Source organism: Oreochromis aureus, linkage group 17 (assembly GCF_013358895.1).
Source record: "Oreochromis aureus strain Israel breed Guangdong linkage group 17, ZZ_aureus, whole genome shotgun sequence".
Lineage (NCBI taxonomy): Eukaryota > Metazoa > Chordata > Actinopteri > Cichliformes > Cichlidae > Oreochromis > Oreochromis aureus.
Genome location: NC_052958.1, coordinates 2,661,329 through 2,679,723, shown reverse-complemented (window position 1 = coordinate 2,679,723; position 18,395 = coordinate 2,661,329). Strand labels below are relative to the sequence as shown.

General features: G+C 42.6%; 1 protein-coding gene across 1 annotated transcript in view; it reads right to left on the bottom strand.

The window, feature by feature from the left end:
* anos1b (anosmin 1b) overlaps nucleotides 1-18,395 on the bottom strand; it is a 48,079-nt gene that overhangs the window by 14,192 nt on the left and 15,492 nt on the right. The window contains exons 3-6 of the mRNA XM_031758707.2: nucleotides 4,794-4,856; nucleotides 3,952-4,159; nucleotides 3,484-3,668; nucleotides 1,583-1,712 (exon numbers count right to left, since the gene is read on the bottom strand). Coding sequence (XP_031614567.1) covers nucleotides 1,583-1,712; nucleotides 3,484-3,668; nucleotides 3,952-4,159; nucleotides 4,794-4,856 — 586 coding nt within the window. The remainder of the gene's footprint in view (nucleotides 1-1,582; nucleotides 1,713-3,483; nucleotides 3,669-3,951; nucleotides 4,160-4,793; nucleotides 4,857-18,395) is intronic.

Below are 18,395 nucleotides of genomic sequence, written 5' to 3'. Positions count from 1 at the left end.
TGGCTCTAACCTTTAACCCTGGTTCTCAAAATGCACTCCCAAACACACACCGTGTCACAGAAGAAGAACTCAACATTTTGACACTGAACTATTGCCTCTTGCTTGCACAGATTTAGATTCTGAAGACTGATCACCCTGATGTAGTTACTTTTTCTACAGGAAACAGCCTGTTAGGCTTGCTTTGCAATAAATACCATGTCTGTAAACTACACCATGTGATGGTGACTTGGAGGAGTAACTTCATAAAGCCAGTTAGCTTAGCAGAGCATTTACTAAAAAATAAAATCCCAAACAATTAGCACCTCTGAAGGTGATTCCATACAAAAGTTCTCAACAGAGAATTCAGGAAGCTACTCTTCCCAGGAAATAGTCCCAAATATAACGCCCTCATAAAACACTAAGCAGTACGCTAAGCCTGTTTAGCTGGCTGCCAGCAGCAGAGTTCAGCTGGTGTTAAGCTTCTGCAACACCTTTGCAAAGAGGGCATTCTGGGTCGCAGAGGGGCCGACCTCACAAATCTCAGCACTGGTCGATCCAATATCCTGTTGGAAAGTTTCCTCTCCTTTTCGGTTTCAGAGTGTGGACAATTTGAGCAGAGCGCAGGAAATAAAATCGTTTTTAATTTAACATTATTGGGCATCTTATTACCGATCCGTCCACATTTGATGAAATCCAAATTCTCTCGCATTTATTGCACGCGCTCAGGGATTCGCTCGTCGTGTCCAGAAAGCGATATGTTAACTTGCGTTTTATCACAATTCTACCTGCAAATATCTTCTGTAAAGCGCAGCTAAAACCCCGTTTACAGACCCTGCACTCTGCATGCCACGGCACAGGTTGTAATGTTTATAAAAATTTCGTCGGAGAGGTGGAAAATGCTATCTCACACTGCTCTTCATAATCTCCCTTAAGTGTTCAACTGATAAAGAACCTTTTTCCATAGCTCCGTCCAACCTGAAGTCATTATTCACATTCAAACATGCTCTAGCCAATCCTGGCAGTGAATTCATATCACTAGCCAATCCTGGCAAAATACCAGTATGACCTAAGTCTGCTAAGCATTACAGCTAATACCTCCTACAGTGTGTGTGTGTGTGTGTGTGTGTGTGTGTGTGTGTGTGTGTGTGTGTGTGTGTGTGCGCTTGTCTTACTCTCAGTTTCACCCAGTCTCTCAGACCTACATCAGGGACTTCACTCTGGCATCAAACCAACTGAGCGAGTCCTTACGCTTTGTGTAAATGCGTGCATGTGTGCACACTTGTGTACATTTCGGTTTCCTGCTTGTGTTTTATAGACTGCCTGACAGTTTTTTACCTTATCCATCAACTCTGCGTGAACGACAGAAAGAGAACAGAAAGAGAAAGGAAGGGAAAACTTCCTGACTTTGTGACTCCTCCTGGGGGATGTGTAATATCTCTCATAAAATGACAAAAAATGAGTGCAAGGATCTGTGTTTTGCTCAGTGTCTCATGACAGAATATCAAAATTCACCGTTAGCTTATGGGAACATGCAGAGGGATCATCACTCACTTTGAGACGCTCATAAAAAACGAAGTATGCGTGCAGCGTGTGTTTGCCTTACCTTTACTGGAGATGTAGTGTTTGCTGGGTGTTGTGAAACCTCTGCTGCCGTGGCTGTTGATGGCTGCCACTCTAAACTGGTACCAACGCTGAGGTCTCAGATCTGACAGAATCGCATCTTCAGAGAGCGTCTAAACACACAAATGCATCACACAATACACAGGTCAGGTATTTACATTTTAAGACACACAGGGCAGTGCTTACACCTCTCTTTGTTCCACCAGGAAGATATAAGATTGGTTCCAAAATCATTCTGCAGCATAACAACAGGCCCAGAAATACATCAAGAGGCATGAGGACTATATGAGCTCTGCAAGAGACGGTATGATCCCCACAGAGCTCTGATCTCAACATCATGGAGTCATACAGAGGGGAACATACAGAGGGGAACATACAGAGGTGAACATACAGAGGCGAACATACAGAGGCGAACATACAGAGGCGAACATACAGAGGAAAAACAGTCAAGGCTAATATTGATTGATTTATTTTTTTTCTTTACTCCTAGTGTCTGTGCGAGTTGTAGGAGTCATTTATAACTATTTTTAAAACACTCACTATTACAGACCTTTAAATCTTGAAAAATAGGCTTTTGTTTAAAAAAGAGAATAATCCCTGAAATAGTTTAACACTAATAAGTTTTAACACAGCTGGTGGTTCTCTTCCAACTGCGTGCATGGGTAGCTGGGCCCTGTAATATGAATTCAGCATACCCCGGGTATCCTGTCTGGGTTCTCGCACTCTAACACTGGCAATCAGGATAATCAGCTGCCTTGTCTGCAGCTGTGTGAGGTATCTTTGAACTGTTTGGTCAGTTCACATCCGACAGACCGATGTTGTTCATCTCATTTATATGAATTAAGGTGGGCTAACTAAATGACACGAGACAAACTACATCCTCCTAAATGCTCGTACAGGTGCACCAACACCTCTCTAATACCAGTTTAATCAAAAACAGAAAATGATTTCTTTCATGAAGGTAGGATTTTTGAGTATTCAGCTACAAGAACAGAAAGTTGTACAAGTTGTACAGGCTGTCAGATGATGTCAGATAAACACTGTCAGGCTGGAATTCCTGTGATAGTGTTGAAATGAAATGGTTTATCCAAACTATGGTTAAAATCTTTAAAGATTCATTTGTTTTGTCTCCTTGACAGTGCAAATGTGACTGCTGCGGCTCAAATCTACTCATCCACAGTCGCACACACACACACACACACACACACACACACACACACACACACACACACACAAAGACATGAGCTGCCATCTATTTAAGTCCATAATGAGCATTCAGTCATTCAGAGTCAGCCGGTGGAATGACTGTGGCTGCCTGTGGTTCCTTTTTAAGCTCTGCTTATTTACCTAACCTCACACAGACGCACACACACAGACGTACAGTGCACACGCACTTAAATAGAGGCACTCTTAAATGCACACACACACACACACACACACACACACACACACACACACACACACACACAGGGTTTACCCTGGCAGAATGGGAGACTGACTGGGGTGGAGAGGTTTAGACAGCAAGGCAGCAGACTGATGAGGTGGAAACTAAGTCTAACATCCATCTCCATAGCTGAGAAGTTTCATCATTCAAAGCAAATTGAGAGTTATGAGGTAAAGATATGTTACAAACTTTGTGGGGCTGCTCCACTTTTAAAGGCACAGGGAGCCATTTTTATAGCCCGAATGACTCTACAACTGTCCCAATCATCAATAACCATCATATCATGTAATAACCCCCAATAACAGACACAAATATAAGGCTATAATTAGGACAAGTCCCCTCCTTAGTCTATGATAAGTTTACTTCTTAATTGTTATGTAAATATCACAGTTTTTCTCACTTCTTAATTAGCACATGGAAAGTGACTATGAACCATTTACCATGGCTACAGTAGCCCACGGAGAGGCGTGGTCTTCACTGGGGTGAATGCCGATGTTCCAGCGGGACTGGAGTATGTAAACAACGGGCTCCACGCTGACATTGAACTTTGACACCCACATCACCTTCACACGACCCTCCGAGTCCTCCAAAAAGCTAATGTCTCTTCGAGGCTTCAGAGGGACACCTGCGAGGACAAACCAGGTTACCAGCTTGTTGTTACACATCAGCGTAACTCACTTGACTAGGAACTCACTGACATTACAACTAGATGACACAGACAACATCTGGACAGTTATGGGACTTCCCATAACTAAGGCACAAACTATGATGCATTTCGCCTTATTAAGTCTAATAAATGCGGTCTAATTACTCACTTACTGTCTATCTATCATAACCACTTCATAGGATGATCAGTAACAGCTACCTCATGTCATTAAGCCCACACAAACTCCAAAAATGGCCTTTACCTTTGTACAGATTGGCTGGGGCTTGGCAAGTGTGTCCACAGCTATTGGAGCAGCACTTCCTGGGGGAGGGGCAGTGCTGGTCTGACGAGCAGCTCTCCACGCAGGCCGCGGCAAATCCTGTGGCTCGCTGAGGCGGAGGGCAGTCTCCCTGACGAGACGACCTTAACGAGGCCAGAAACTCCCTGCTTGTCACACACTCTGTCTGCTTCTGAGAGCGAAGGCACGGTGGGTGTAATTATTATTACAGTTGACACATCACAGAAACAACACGCAGTGTATAGGAACACACACGAGGGCATAAAAACACACAGTAAGGGTGAAAGCGCTTCCTGTGGTAAACTCCTACTGACAGTTTAAAGGCCGGTCCAAAAGGCTACATGTGTGTGCTTGTGCATGCGTGCGTGCATGTGCGCATTTCTCTGTTTGTGCAGACAGCTGTAGATCAGGAAAATGTAAACACAAGCTTTCACTAATAGCTCTGAATTACCCTGTGTTCATAGCCAGCGAGCCAATCAGCCATCCAGCGAGTAACACGCTTCAGCTATTGTGATGAAAAACTAATCTCTCAGAAAGCCACAGAAAGCGGCTTTACAAATAAACAGTTAAGGCCACACACACTCACACGCAGGCAAAATGCACATAAAACTGTTGCACAGTGTCCCATGTATACTAGAAGTGCACAAACCTTTATAAAAACACACACAAACGCTCATTTATGGCGCAAGGTCAAAACAGCTTTGTGGTGCCAACAAAAGCGTGCGTCTGCACAGAACGACAACGCCACCGAGGCTGCTGAGACTTGCACAAGAGCACAAAAATGCCACGCGCTGTTTCCGTCTTACCTCGCAAGACTTTGGAGATGGCACCTTCCTGGTTTCCCACAGTTCTTTGCATGGCTGAAGGCACTACACACAACCCAACACAATGGAGGAAAACAGAAAAAACAAAAAATTTATAAAATCCGAACATATGAATAAGGCTAGACACATTTCAGCATTTCAGCACGTTCATGTAGATTCGTAGCTCAGCACAAAAGCTGGAGGCTCCATCCAAATTTAACTCGCTAACACCTGTAAAGATTCAAATGAAACATCTGTAATGTTTCCATGACGCAGGGTTTATGTATTTGGACAATTTGATTCTGGCTTATTTAATATTCTAAAGTTCAGCTGACGTTCCAGGTTTTGGTTCTTATTGTTGTGTTTTCGCGTTGTGTAGTATTTGTATATTCTGGTCTTGGTTTTGTCATCTAGCCTTTATGGTTCTTCTTCCGCCTGCCCCGTGTTCCACGTTTCATGTTTAGTCACCCTTATCTTCATATTTGTTTGTCTCTTATCTCCCCGTGTTTTGTGTCCCTTGTCGCATTACTCCCAGTCCTCGCGTCAAGTTTGCATGTCTGCATCTTGTTGTTAGTTTCATAGTCTCTGTCTTGTGTGTCAATCTGATTAGTGTCAGCTGTGTTCCCACCTCAGTGTCCCATGTGTGGTGCTCTCTTGCAAAGTCCAAACAGTCAGTTCTGTGGCGTTCAAGCAGACGAGGCCTTTGAAGACGTCTTTTTGTTCTTGAAGCCCTTCAGTCTCAGATGCCGTCTGATGGTTATTGGGCTGCAGTCGGCACCAGTAACGGCCTTAATTTGGGTCGAGGATCGTCCAGTGTCTTGACGGACAGCCAATTGGATCCTCTGGCTCGGTGCTGGTGACATTTTTTTGGATCTTCCACTCGACTTTTTTGTTCCATAACCCTCAGGATCATTTAAGAATTCCAAATGACCGTCTTACTGCGTCCCACCTCAGCAGTGATGGCGTACTGTGAGAGACCCTGCTTATGCAGTTCAACAACCCGACCACGTTTAAAAACGTTTTTTTGCCTTTGCCATCAGAGCATCATGACAGCGTGACTGCCTGACAGAAAAGGACAATGAATCCACATTTTTGGCCTTTTAAAGGCATGTGGTCCTAAACTGTTGATCAGCTGTAAAACAGCCTTTTTGAGTTTAGGCATCGTTTTCAATAAATTGCTCAAAAAATGTTTCGTCTCACTCCCATTTCTTCTTGTTGCATGTTGAGGTTCTACTTGGAACCTTGTTAAGATCCAACCACGCAAAATCGGATTTTCGGCCATTTTTCAGGTGGTCTTAAACTTCGGATCGGGACTGTATTGTCACGTTCTCCCTTATTGTAAGTAGTGCTTCCGACTGTTTGGTTTCCCTCTCTGTCAGTCAGTCAGTTTATTTTATTTTGTGACGTTTCAGTTTAGTTTTTTTGGCTGTTGTTTTTTTGTTCTTTTTTATTTGTTGCCTGTTTTTTCAGCATTGACGCTGTGATTTTTAGTTCAGCTCTGCATTGCCGAGTCCTGCGTTTTGGGTCAATAACACTGCCTGCCACACACCTACACCTGCAGATATGACAACATCTGCTGTAATTCATGCACAATCCATTACCCACTCTTTCTGGCACAGAGGAGTGTCTTTTTCGTTCCTGAGCCCCAGAACAACTCACAGAGCAGCGAATTGTTGCTCAAACTCACTGAGAGATGGTTAATGAGCATTAGACGTGTTGGCAATCTCACTTCATTACCTACACCATGCTAGCTGTTTCCAGCCTCCCTGCACATCCAGCCTGACCTGCTAGAGTGTAACCTCTCCTCTACGCCAGAGGGGAATGAGCACATTTCCCAAGCTATTCCTTGAAAATGGCTGAGGACTAAAGAAATATTAGTAAGACAAATAATAAATAACAAAGTGTCAGATGGTCTTAAGATTTGTAGAAGCAGATCTCAGTGTCCATGACTGTAAAGAAACACACACTCCAAAAGCACGCACTCATCTGGTTTGCCACCTCAGTGAACTGGTGAATGATGGCTCTTACCAAATTAAAACCAGACAACATATAAAAACTGCGGTTTCACCCTCACCCCCCCTCAGTCTCTCTTTTCTCTCTGTCTGTCTGTCTCCTTCAGCTCCCCGGCGTGCCTGGCTTCAATCACTCCTCCGGTTTATTCCAACTCACTGATTCCAGAAGGAGAAACAGAATTAATGAAATGGCATCAGAAGTTTATCTTTGCACAAATTAATGGCTACCGCTGGATGAAAATGTCTTCTGTACAAAGCTCGTCTAGACTGGGTTTATTTTTAAATTGACTCATCTGCCGAGTGATGCTCGTGGATGTGAAAAAAAAGACAAAAGTGTCAAAGGACAAATTCGAAGCTTCGACTCACTGTTTGCAAATCTCCTATTTTTAATCATATCTGCAGCGTTACAAAACCTGGAGCTCAGATGCTTCATATGAGTCAGTGAGCACATGTGTGCATTGATTTCCAGCCTTTAAGTCATTAAACTCTTCCTGCTAATGTCACATATCGCAGAAAAATACTGATTAGAGATGCAACAATTAGTCAATAATTGGAGTTTTTATTAACTGACTAATAATCACATAAAGAAACTAATTAACAAAGATAACCGCCAGTTTCAGCCTTAGTCTGAATCATGGAAGCCAAGTTTTGTTAACATTTTCATTTTTGTAAATTATTGTAATTATTATGAATTGATTTGTAACCCTGCAGCATTCAGCCTTTTTTTTTGTCTTTCTCTGAAATATTGGAAGGATTTTCTTCACTTGACTAACGTGAGAATAATGCAAAGCAAAAACGTGAACTTGTTCCTGCAGAGCCCACCGAGTGTTACGAGTTTGTGTTGTGACAACTTAAAGTCCAAACTTTTATTGTTCGATAGCAGGTAACATGTGGCCAACACTGGATGCTTCGTGCAGGCAGAGGGAGTCTGCGTACAGAAGCTGCGACGTGCTTTTATGGGGAGCGAATAAATGTGATAAATTGCAGTTTTAAGAGAGTTGGTTGTGAGTTGATACACACAATTTGTCTATCTGTCACCTCTGTGTGGTTTTACATGGGGAAACGAGATGCCGTTGTTTTGACCTGAGATCTTAGAATGGGAGGAAACATGTTACGCAGACCGACCTCTCAATTTCTCAACACTGTGGCAAAAATCTCATTTTTTCTACTTGTTTTGTTTGGGTTTGCATTCACAACAGCTTACTGAATTGTGATGTGATGGTTGGTTCTCTTTACACTAAAATGTGTTTGAAGACATTAAAAACACAACGAACCAAATGCAAACACTGCAGTCGTTATTCAAAGAAGCAAACCTCAAACCTCAGCAGCCACCTCGAAGCTTTTGTCTGCAAAGAAAATCTAAGGCAAGAAGAATTACTCATTAGTTATTTCATCAGTGATTTTTCTCCTTTGCTAGTTAATGATGTACTCCAGAAAGAGTGAGGAGACACTAAAATAACACACACACACACACACACACACACACAAATGTAACTAGATCCTTAAGTTTGATGTGTTTCTTCACAGAGCTCCCAGGGGTCTCTTCACTCAACCACGTGCTGCTCTGAGCTTATGGTTGTCAAAATCTCCTCAAAATCACCTCACACACACACACACACACACACACACACACACACACACACACACACACACACACACACACACACACACACACACACACACACACACTCCAGCACCACTTCCAAACCCAGCCCACCCCCTCTTTGCTGCCGCTGATCAGTAACAGAAATATCTAATTTTTCATTCCCCTTCTCTCTTTTATTACTCGCTCCTTTTTCTCTCCCTTTCTAAGCCACTTATTTTTATAATCCTTTCTGTTCTTTCCATCCATTGTCTTCACATTATCGCTCATTTTTTCTCCCACATGACCTCTGCTCCAATCTCTGTGCCATTTTTCCCCTCCTCTCGTTTATCCTCCAACTTATCCTCTTCTCCTACAATAAAAATCAGTTTAGAAGGTTGTAGTCGAGTGTAGAAGGTTAATTCAGTCTGGAGCACAGCGGCTCTATGGTGTAGTGGTTTACACATTCACTTTACCAGCAAAACCTTCCAGTTTGGTCCCAGGAGAAGAAATCCATTTGGGGTTGCATCAGGAAGGCGTCTGCCAAATCAAACATGCAGAGCTACCTGCTGTCGTGACCGCTCGTGAATAAATACACAGTTAAATCCCACATGTAATGTTGTGCCATGCACATCTGCCACAAAACTGAGAACACAAATGCGATGTAGCAAGAGCGCAGCCAGTAAAATAATCATAGCAGGATAACTTGCTACTCCAGTAGAGCTATATATCATTTGAAAGCATGTTGGGCATGTCTGCAAAACAGAGTTTGGGATGTTAACCGCAGTTGTTGTTCACTAGTCAAAAAAGGCAATGAGAACTCAGAAGGGCTTAGGAACCGAAAACCGTGGAGCTAAGCACACATCCATGACACTTACACTGGGCTCCATGTTATCCACCATGATGGCAGATGTTGCTGGCAAAGATGCTGCTGATGTGGATCTGCAGTGGTGAAAGTGCAGAGCTCAACAGATGGTTTTTAGGGGCGTCTTAAATACTCCAACCCATGTCTTTTATCATATTTTAACATTTTTTTCCCGCGTTATAGATAACAGCTCGGTGACGTTAGCAATGATTCCCCACACAAGAAGGTTCCAGGTTTGATTCCACCAGCTGGTCGTGGCCTTTCTCTGTTGAGTTTATATTCACACAGCATTTACACAGTACTGGGACAAACAGTCTCTTCCTCTTGTTGAATTCAGGTGTTTTCAGTCACACAGGTGTGTAAAATCTACCAGCTACACAGGCACTCTGCCTAACATTCGTGAAGGAATGGGTCACTTTAAAAAGATCCCCCAAATAATGAGATGCATGAAATTTCTTCCCTCCTAGATCTTTCATGTTTTAGTGTAAGTGTTTTTATTGCGAGCGTTTAGGAAGCACAGCCACACAGCAGGTAGCTCTGCGTGTTTGATTTGGGAGATGTTTACACTGAACGGCTTTTTCTGATGAAACCCAAACTGTGTCTCCTCTCAGGACAGAACCAGTAGTCTGCTGCTTGTTACACAAATGTATAAACCACTACACTGGAGGTGCACAGTGCATAAAAGCAGCAAACCCTCTGCATACTCACTGCCTGCACTGATCAAACGTCCTGTGGGATTAAAGCCAACACAAAAAGTGTACATCTGGAGCTTAATGGCTGACCAGCTCCTGCAGGTGTAATGTTCAGGTGGCCCAGTGCTTTTGTCCATATAGTGTAGCTTAGATACACACAAACTGTCACACTGTGTGGAGGGATTAGGGCTCAAATGCAGGGCGCCGGAAGAAGACTTACTTAAGCAAGCCAATCTATTGAGGCTAATGCAGGAGTTAAAAGGTTAACTAAGTCCAAGAGACAGACAGACACGACACAAGCCACGACCAATTATCTGTCTACCTACTCATCTATAAACACACACACACACACACACACACACACACACACACACACACACACACACACACACACACACACACACACACAAACATACAGGGGGCTGATGGGGGGATGACGCATAGAATGCAGGTGAAAGTGATTAACACAGGTGTATGGAAGCTCGTTTCTGCCACTAAATAAGCCAAAATTTCGAGTTAGCGCTGCCGATGAGTAATCTACATGAATTACGTCATTTCCTTGTTACCCGGAAGCTGAAGCCCTCCGCAAAAAATGCTACAGCTAAGCTAGCAGTATTACAGCCAGTTATGAGAGCACACATTGCTGAGTATTTTCAGTGTGGCTTCACAAATGATGAAATCCTTGTGTTATTAGCTGAATCACATGGTGCTACTATCAGCAAACGTACTCTTGAAAGTGCCAATTTGTTGCGATTCGGTTTTGCGCCATATCCTTCCGGGTAACAAGAAAATGATCTCATTCACGTAGATTACTGATTGGCAGAACTAACTCGAAAATTCTACTTACTTTTCTCAAAATTTTGAGCCAATAAGTTGAAATTTCAAGTTATGGATACTTTTTTTTTCTTAGTGGCAGAAATGGGCTTCCATACAGGTGAGACCAACCAGTGAGACAGGAAGTAAAATTAACACAGGATATGAAGAGAACATGAAACACAGAGATAAGAAGCCCCACATCAGACATGACAACATGGACAATAAAATAGGTACTAACAGAAAAACAAGACAGAGGAAGCAAAGAGTGTGGAATTAAAGAAACTATTTTACTGCTACAATATAGTCCGCAGCATTAACATTGCATTAATGATACAACATATGGCTTTAAGACGGCATTAAGATGTTTAAACATACTGGCACCATATTAACCTTTATTACAGGTGCAGCCTTAATCATTGTATACACATTACATTAAGGTTAACTTAAAACAGCATACACGCTTACAAAACACATATAATACATATAATCTAGGAACGGGCCTGAGCGAAGGCGCGAATGTATTCAGCTTCTTGTTGCAACCTGTTGCATTTGAGTTTGCTTAGTAACAGGTGACAGGAGCTGTGGCAGAGAGGAGGACACGTCCATGGGGACTTTCAGGGCCTGAGATCATGGCCATACTTGGAAAAGATGCTAGAAAGAGGAACTTCTGTGTCTGCACTTAGCTCTAAAAATTGATCATTGTCTGTAAAACATGCAAATAATGTTCTTAAGATACAAATTATGTTCTTGGAAACGCTAGAGGGGGCGTTAAACCCCGACGTTATAAAAGCAATCTGGAGTGTATGTTTGGGTATGAGTGTATCTACATCTGATGTGTTGCAGTGTACAGTGTGTTCTTAATAAACTCTTCATCTGATTGCGCTCTACTGGGCCTCCATTGGTTTGTTCTTGTGCCACATTGCCGAATTCGAGACAGTTTTTGGGGGCTCGTCCCGGTCTTGGGGGCACAATAGAGGTGTTTTTCGGAGGTGGCCGAGGCCAGGAGTGGTCGGACAGACAGACATTTCTGGTGATTCCTTGACTACACAGGGCGCCCGTCTAAAAAGGTAAGGCACAAACCTCTTAAACTGAAATTGTGCTGTATTGGATTATTATTCTAAAATTGTAGTCATTGATTTACTGGTTGAATTCTGTTTGGAGTTTATCAGTAATAATGAGAAAACTTTGAAGTAATGAGAAACTTTGAAGTAAGGATAATGAAACTTTGAGAAAAAGACAGTACTGAGTTAAAGGTAATATGGTATTTTAGTGTAAAGTAAAAAAAAGACTTGAACCAAAACACATTACTAGAAGATCTGCAGGACGAAAGACACATCAAGACTCAAATCCATGACATAAAATCCACAACGAAGATCCGGAGCTAAAAACACCCATAATTAAATCCATGTATGAAAGCCAGGCACAGGACACAGAGACTAACGGACTGAAGCTGGAAGCAAGTGTGGCATGAAGGAGCTGCACACCTTACACACTCAAATATTCCTTAAATGTAATAAATCACTGAAACATGCATCCACTGTATTTGTATAAGAGGAGCTGGAAGGCAAAGGGACACTGTAGGACCTGAAGGCCACATGATGAGTTACGTGTGAGAGAGAGAACGCAGCAGACGCAGCTCAGGTCAGAGGTCAGCGGTGTTACTGTTTAACACAGCAACACGCTGTAACAAAGCCAAGATTAATGACTGTCTAGGTGTCCATGTGTGCGCATAGTTTGCAGAGGAGCTCTTCACATATCTCTGTAATAATTAATCACACACGCATGCACCTCGTCTCTCGGCCCTCCTCCGGTCTCGCCCGCTGTTTTACGGCCTCACCTGCCACAATAGAGGGATGACAGCCGTACTCGGCAAGAGGGTGGAGAGGAAATGGGAGAGATGTGGTTTCGGAGGAGGGGGAGAAGTGAGTGTCAGTTGAAAAGGAGAGTGGAGATGAAAGACAAACAGTGAAGCAGGTCCAGAAAAAAAGGAGGGCGAGAGTGACAGAAAAAAGAAAGACAGCCACCAGATGTGCTCACGCTGCACACACAGACACTAGTTCAGGGGAGGCAACGTGGAAAACTACCTTTATTTATGTGCTCATCCTGTCATCGGCTCTTCAGAGTTTATTTAGCGCGCTGTAACCTGTGGTATAAAGACACAGGTGACAAACTCAAGGAAAAAACAACATAAAGTGATTCAGTGCAACCTGGCGTTGACTCTCCTTCTGCACCGTTCTCCCCAAATATTTCCTTCATTTGGTTTTCAGTTGATGGTGGTGGAGAGCACCATCTTAAATCTTCTTCCACAGCTTCCCAAAGGCTTTCAGCTGGGTTCAGAGTCCACAGCGTATGAGTCACACCATATTCATATTCATCAAACCACTCGGTGAGTCTTCGCGTCCGGTGGATGGGGGAACTGTTATCCTGGAGGACGCCACATCCATCATTAGAAATGTTTTATCACTCCAAACGACTTCTAAGGGGACACGTGGAGCCGAAACCACAGCAGCAAGACTCATCCCAAAGCAAAACTGGATCCCCTCATTTGATTGTTCATATTGCTTTACAGTGTGAATAGAATTTGGGTGATTTAGTTGACTGTTTAAACAGTTTTGAATTAAAGTTGACATGAACTCAATAATTTAGGAATAAATATTTAAATATGTTTAACCGAGCTGTACTGATTCCCCAGTGCAAGAGAGAGAGAGAGTGCTTTGCATCTTTATCCCCCTGTTAAAGACATAAAAGCTCCATCAGTTTGTATCATCTTCAATCATCAGCTATTTTAGGAACTTGAAGGCTTTTTTTTCCAGGTAAAAAAAAAGCACCCTCTTGAAGTTTTCACCTGAAAGTAACCAAGCTGATTTCCAGCAAAGCTTACCTGTGGTAGACTCTTAATGACAAACCTTGCTAAGACACATAATAACTTGTCTGTCTTCAGGTTAAAGGTGTATTGTCAAATACAAGTCTGCAAATCACTTCAGAAGACAGGAGGATTCTTTCTTTATCATCTAAATACTGACACGTGCATGCACACATGTGCACGCACACTACGGGCTTTGTGGCATTTGAGTGAAAAGCAGTGGAACAAATTCCAAAAATCCCATTGAAAAGCATGTTAGACTTTTTCCAGACTTTTGGAAAAACATGCAAAACAATGAGAGCTAACTTAAGACGGCAGCTTGTGGGAGGAGGGAAAGGGCTGCAAGAAAGATGATAGAGGAACGGGAAGAGATTGGTATGAAGCATATGAGCGAAAAAAGACGAATGCTTGTAGTTAGTTTAGTGTTTAACTTCTTCACCTCTCAAAGCACATGTGCCCACAAAGGACCTCTGACTGAATAGTACCAGAACTTCCTCCCTTTTCCCATTCCCTAACCCTCTCTATGCTTTTTTCCCAATGAACGGATGCTGGACTAACAAATAAAGTATGGACAATAAAGAAATTCACATGTTTGGTGCCTGGTGGTGGTTAAACTATTTAATTTAACAGCTTGATAGAGTTAACTCTTTTAGCCAAGTAAATGTCACCAAGATGTACCAACCAGCAACCCTCTACTTGACAGCTATTTGACGTGTTGGCACAGCCAGGATGGGTGATTGGAAATGACTGTGGGAAAAGTGGAAAAGAGCTGAATATCAAAATGTTGCCAGGAAAGGACATGGAGGCTTATATAAGCTGTTGTTTGCAGCTGTTGCACTTCCAAATTAAGCAAGACAGAAGGATCTCTAGAATCTAAGGAGGAGAAAGAAAGAGTGCTGCAGACTGGACCATGGAGTCAACTATTTGACAAATGAACCCTTTCCGATACTCCTCGGACAGGTAGAGCTAACACAGAGAGGCAGACGACCGTTTATGTTCACACACAGCCCGTTTGGATTCGCCAGTCAATCTAACATGCATGTCTTTGAACATGGAGAAGGTGCAAACTGCACACAGAAAGGCTCCAGCTAGTCCCCCATGTTTGTCTCCACTAAAGCTTCAAGGATGATGAGATACCGCTGTAGTTCTGACCAGATATGATGCCAGCTACCAATTCAGTGGCATGATTTCCACGACACGTATAACCGTGCATCAGGCAGTGTTTTCCAGAAGTCTCCGGGATGCAGGGAGGAGGATACGAAACTTAAAGGACGTGATGGAAGGGAAGGGCACCTCATCTGATCCGGACAGCGACAGACTGATAGCTCTTACTCAAATCTGTGGGTACATGGCAGTTAATGGGGCGATTTTGAATTCTGCAAAGTGTCTACAATTTTTCACGAATGCTCTGCAATGTACTGGAGTCTCTACAAATCCCACCTGACCTGGAGAGTTGCTTTAAGAAACACCAGGAGATGCTGGAGTATGGAATAAGCACAAAAATGTAAATCTGCCACAGCTCTTATAATTCATGCAAAACAGATAGATAGATAGATAGATAGATAGATAGATAGATAGATAGATAGATAGATAGATAGATAGATAGATAGATAGATAGATAGATAGATAGATAGATAGATAGATAGATAGAAATCTGTCAGTCATAATGAAGTTGATTTAGGGGAGGTTGACCCGAACGACAACATTTTTATGGATATACTAAGAGCACAGAGCTACTGCAGTAAAGTCGTGTAAATTCAGAGCAATAAATTAGATGGGAAGAATGACGGGATGATCACTATATAAATGAGCTCCTTTGCTCCTCACCAGATCTGTTTGTTGTTATACATCCCACTGTCTTAAACACCTGGTACACATTACTACATCTGCAATATGCATGTGTGTGAGTGTGTATTCATATCTTTGTGGGGACCAAGAATTGGAAGTTTACTATACTTGTGGGGACCAAAATCCTGGTCCCCACAAGTTTGAAGGCATTTTTGAAACTCAAAATGTGGTTTTAGTGACAGGGTTACAATTGGGTTATGGTTAGGTTTGGGATAAGGGTTAGGCATCCATTTTTCATGGTTAGGGTAAGGGGCTAGGGAAAGGATTAGGGCAATTAGATGTCCCCACAAGATATGAATACCCAACATTTGTGTATGTGTGTGTGTGTGTGTGTGAGAGAGAGAAGTGAGAGATAAAAGGAGGAAATGGAAAGATAGAGGAGTTGAGTGAGGGCTGTAGTTTAGTTTTTGTGAGCTCCCATGAAAGAGATCGCACTGATGATGTGACACAAACCATATGTGTTATGGCAGCATCCGCCTGGTTGGTGTTTGTCTCCGACGGAGAGACGTATGCAATCCTGCTGTAACAAAGCAACACACAGAGGTGCATTCCTTTACCCGTGATCTTGTTTCATTTTTTTATTCCTTTGTATTTGTTGTGTAAAAAGGCCTCAGCTCACCAGAGCTACAACTTCTGAGAAATATAGAGTACTGTGCAAAAGACAACCACCCAGTCCTATGGATGGGAGTATGCTGCGTGAGCAGATAGACTGTGTTACATATGCTCAATGTCAGTAAGACCATCTTTGCTCAGCATTGCATTAGGGAGTAAAAAAGGAGCTGAAGGGAGACTAGCATTAGTCCCAAATTGTTCCGTAAAAGTCTCCATCAAAAGTTATTGAGCATGCTACACTGCCAAAAGGCTTTATGAGATCCTCCGGTCGAACGTCGAAGGTTCAGACCGAGTCGTTTTTGTTAGATTTGCCTTCCTAATAGCCCTAAAATTGGGTTTATAAGCACAAGAAAAATGTAGTTCCCGAGAGAAAGCGCCTGAAATCAGACATTCAGAGGCATGTTTTTCCTTCAACAGATCAACAGCTAACGACCAGTGGACTCCCTGCTACTTCCTCCCTTCTGAATTTCTCATTCTTTTTTCTCTCAGATTGAAATGATCTAGACCACAGCTGAATATAGAAACGTGACCGATTCGGTTTTACAATATCAACTAATGTCAGCTTATATTTTTGCTATAACTGCTTTTGGTTAATAAGAACATTTCAGATCAGTGTAACATCACATAGTTTATCCAGCGCAGAGTACAAATCCTAACAGTATCTGCATGTTTTCTTCACTACTTATCCAATTCAGGGTTGTGCGGGAGCCGTTATCTATCCCAGGAGGCAGGGTACACTGTGAACAGGTCACCAGCCTGTCCCGGGGCCGTCACAGAGACACAGACGATCATTCGCTCCCACACTAAGACCTACAGCCAATTTAGGATCATCAATTCATGCGTGTCTTTGGACAAAAAGTTTTCAAGCAGTTTCTGAAGGCACACATGATGCTGGCTTTTAAGATCAGGTTTCATTTAACTGCAGCTGTCAGTCAAGAAGGTTGTGTCTGTGTGGATGCATTGAAAGTGCATTGAAAATTTACTTCTGCCCACAAAAGCTAACTGTAGGAGCAGTAACTCCAACTCAACAAGGAGAAACCCTCACATGTGTTGTAGCTGCTTACTTCTACAAGTGTAGAAGCAACGCCGGACAATTTATTCTGCACATGCCCCAAAAGGTTGAATTAACCTGTTGGGATTTACTTACCTGGATGATTGAGCATGCATCAAGACATATACTGCACTTGCACAGTCAAGTTGACAGCAAATACCTGATGAGATTTTGAAACCTACTTGTAAAGTGAAAGAAATGACAATTTTGATATGTTTCTGCTGTTTTTTAAAGGAAAAGACTTTGTCAAGCTTACTGTGATTTTTCAGTATGTGTGTAGATATATATATATATATATGTATCCTGAAAGTACGTTATTAAAAGTAAACAGTACTGCATTGTTGCAAACTTTTCTGAGGAGAAAGAGTATCCCCAGAGTCATGTGGATATATTGAATGTTGCTGAGACGTTTCAGTGAGAACAATAATAGAGACCGTCTCGCATTACAGCGACTGGAGTCTCTGGTGTGACCAAATCACTCTCAGCGATCCTTATCTGTCTTTCTGTATCTCACAGTAACCCGTTATCGAGATCAGGGGTTATCTCCAAACCAGAATAGAGCAGACTAGAATCCTCTTCATTTTTAGCAAAAACCTGTGAAACAACAAGACGTAAACTGTGCAGAGTGTGCAATGCTCCCAGGGTGCATAATCAATAAAAAAGAGCAAAGTTTGAACATCTCTCAAACATCCAGTTAGCAAATACGCACACCTTGAGAGCATTAAACACTGCTGGACCTCTTTTGCTTTGCAATTCGTTATTTTGATTAATCTTGGCAATTACGGCAGAGGACTAGGATATGTGCTTTTCTGCTCTAATTTATTTTGCTTGGCCTACTGCGGTGACTTTTACAAATTGGGCTGTATCCACTTTCAACAGGCTGTAAAACAGTAAGAATTAATAACTTTGCACTTCAAACAAGCAAGAAGAGACACGGTGCATGTCTGTGCAGTATCACGCTGTCTGAGAGGAAAACTGCGGTTTACACAGCGTCGACCTCCGCCGGCCAGTTTGAGAGACTGGACCTCGATTACAGCGTAATGCCGTGCTGGTATTCACACGTGTACAACAGCAAAACACAAAGACGTGGCTTTAAACTTCTGTTTCATATTTTCTGAAACGATAGGACGTTTCTTTGTAGAAGCAGCGAACTGGGAAGAACTGGAGAATTCGAGACAAAGGAAGGGATTAGTGTGGGCAGGTCAAAGGAACAAAATCTGTTTGTGTTTTTTTGTTTGAGGTGACGGCGGGGGTAAGTGTAGTT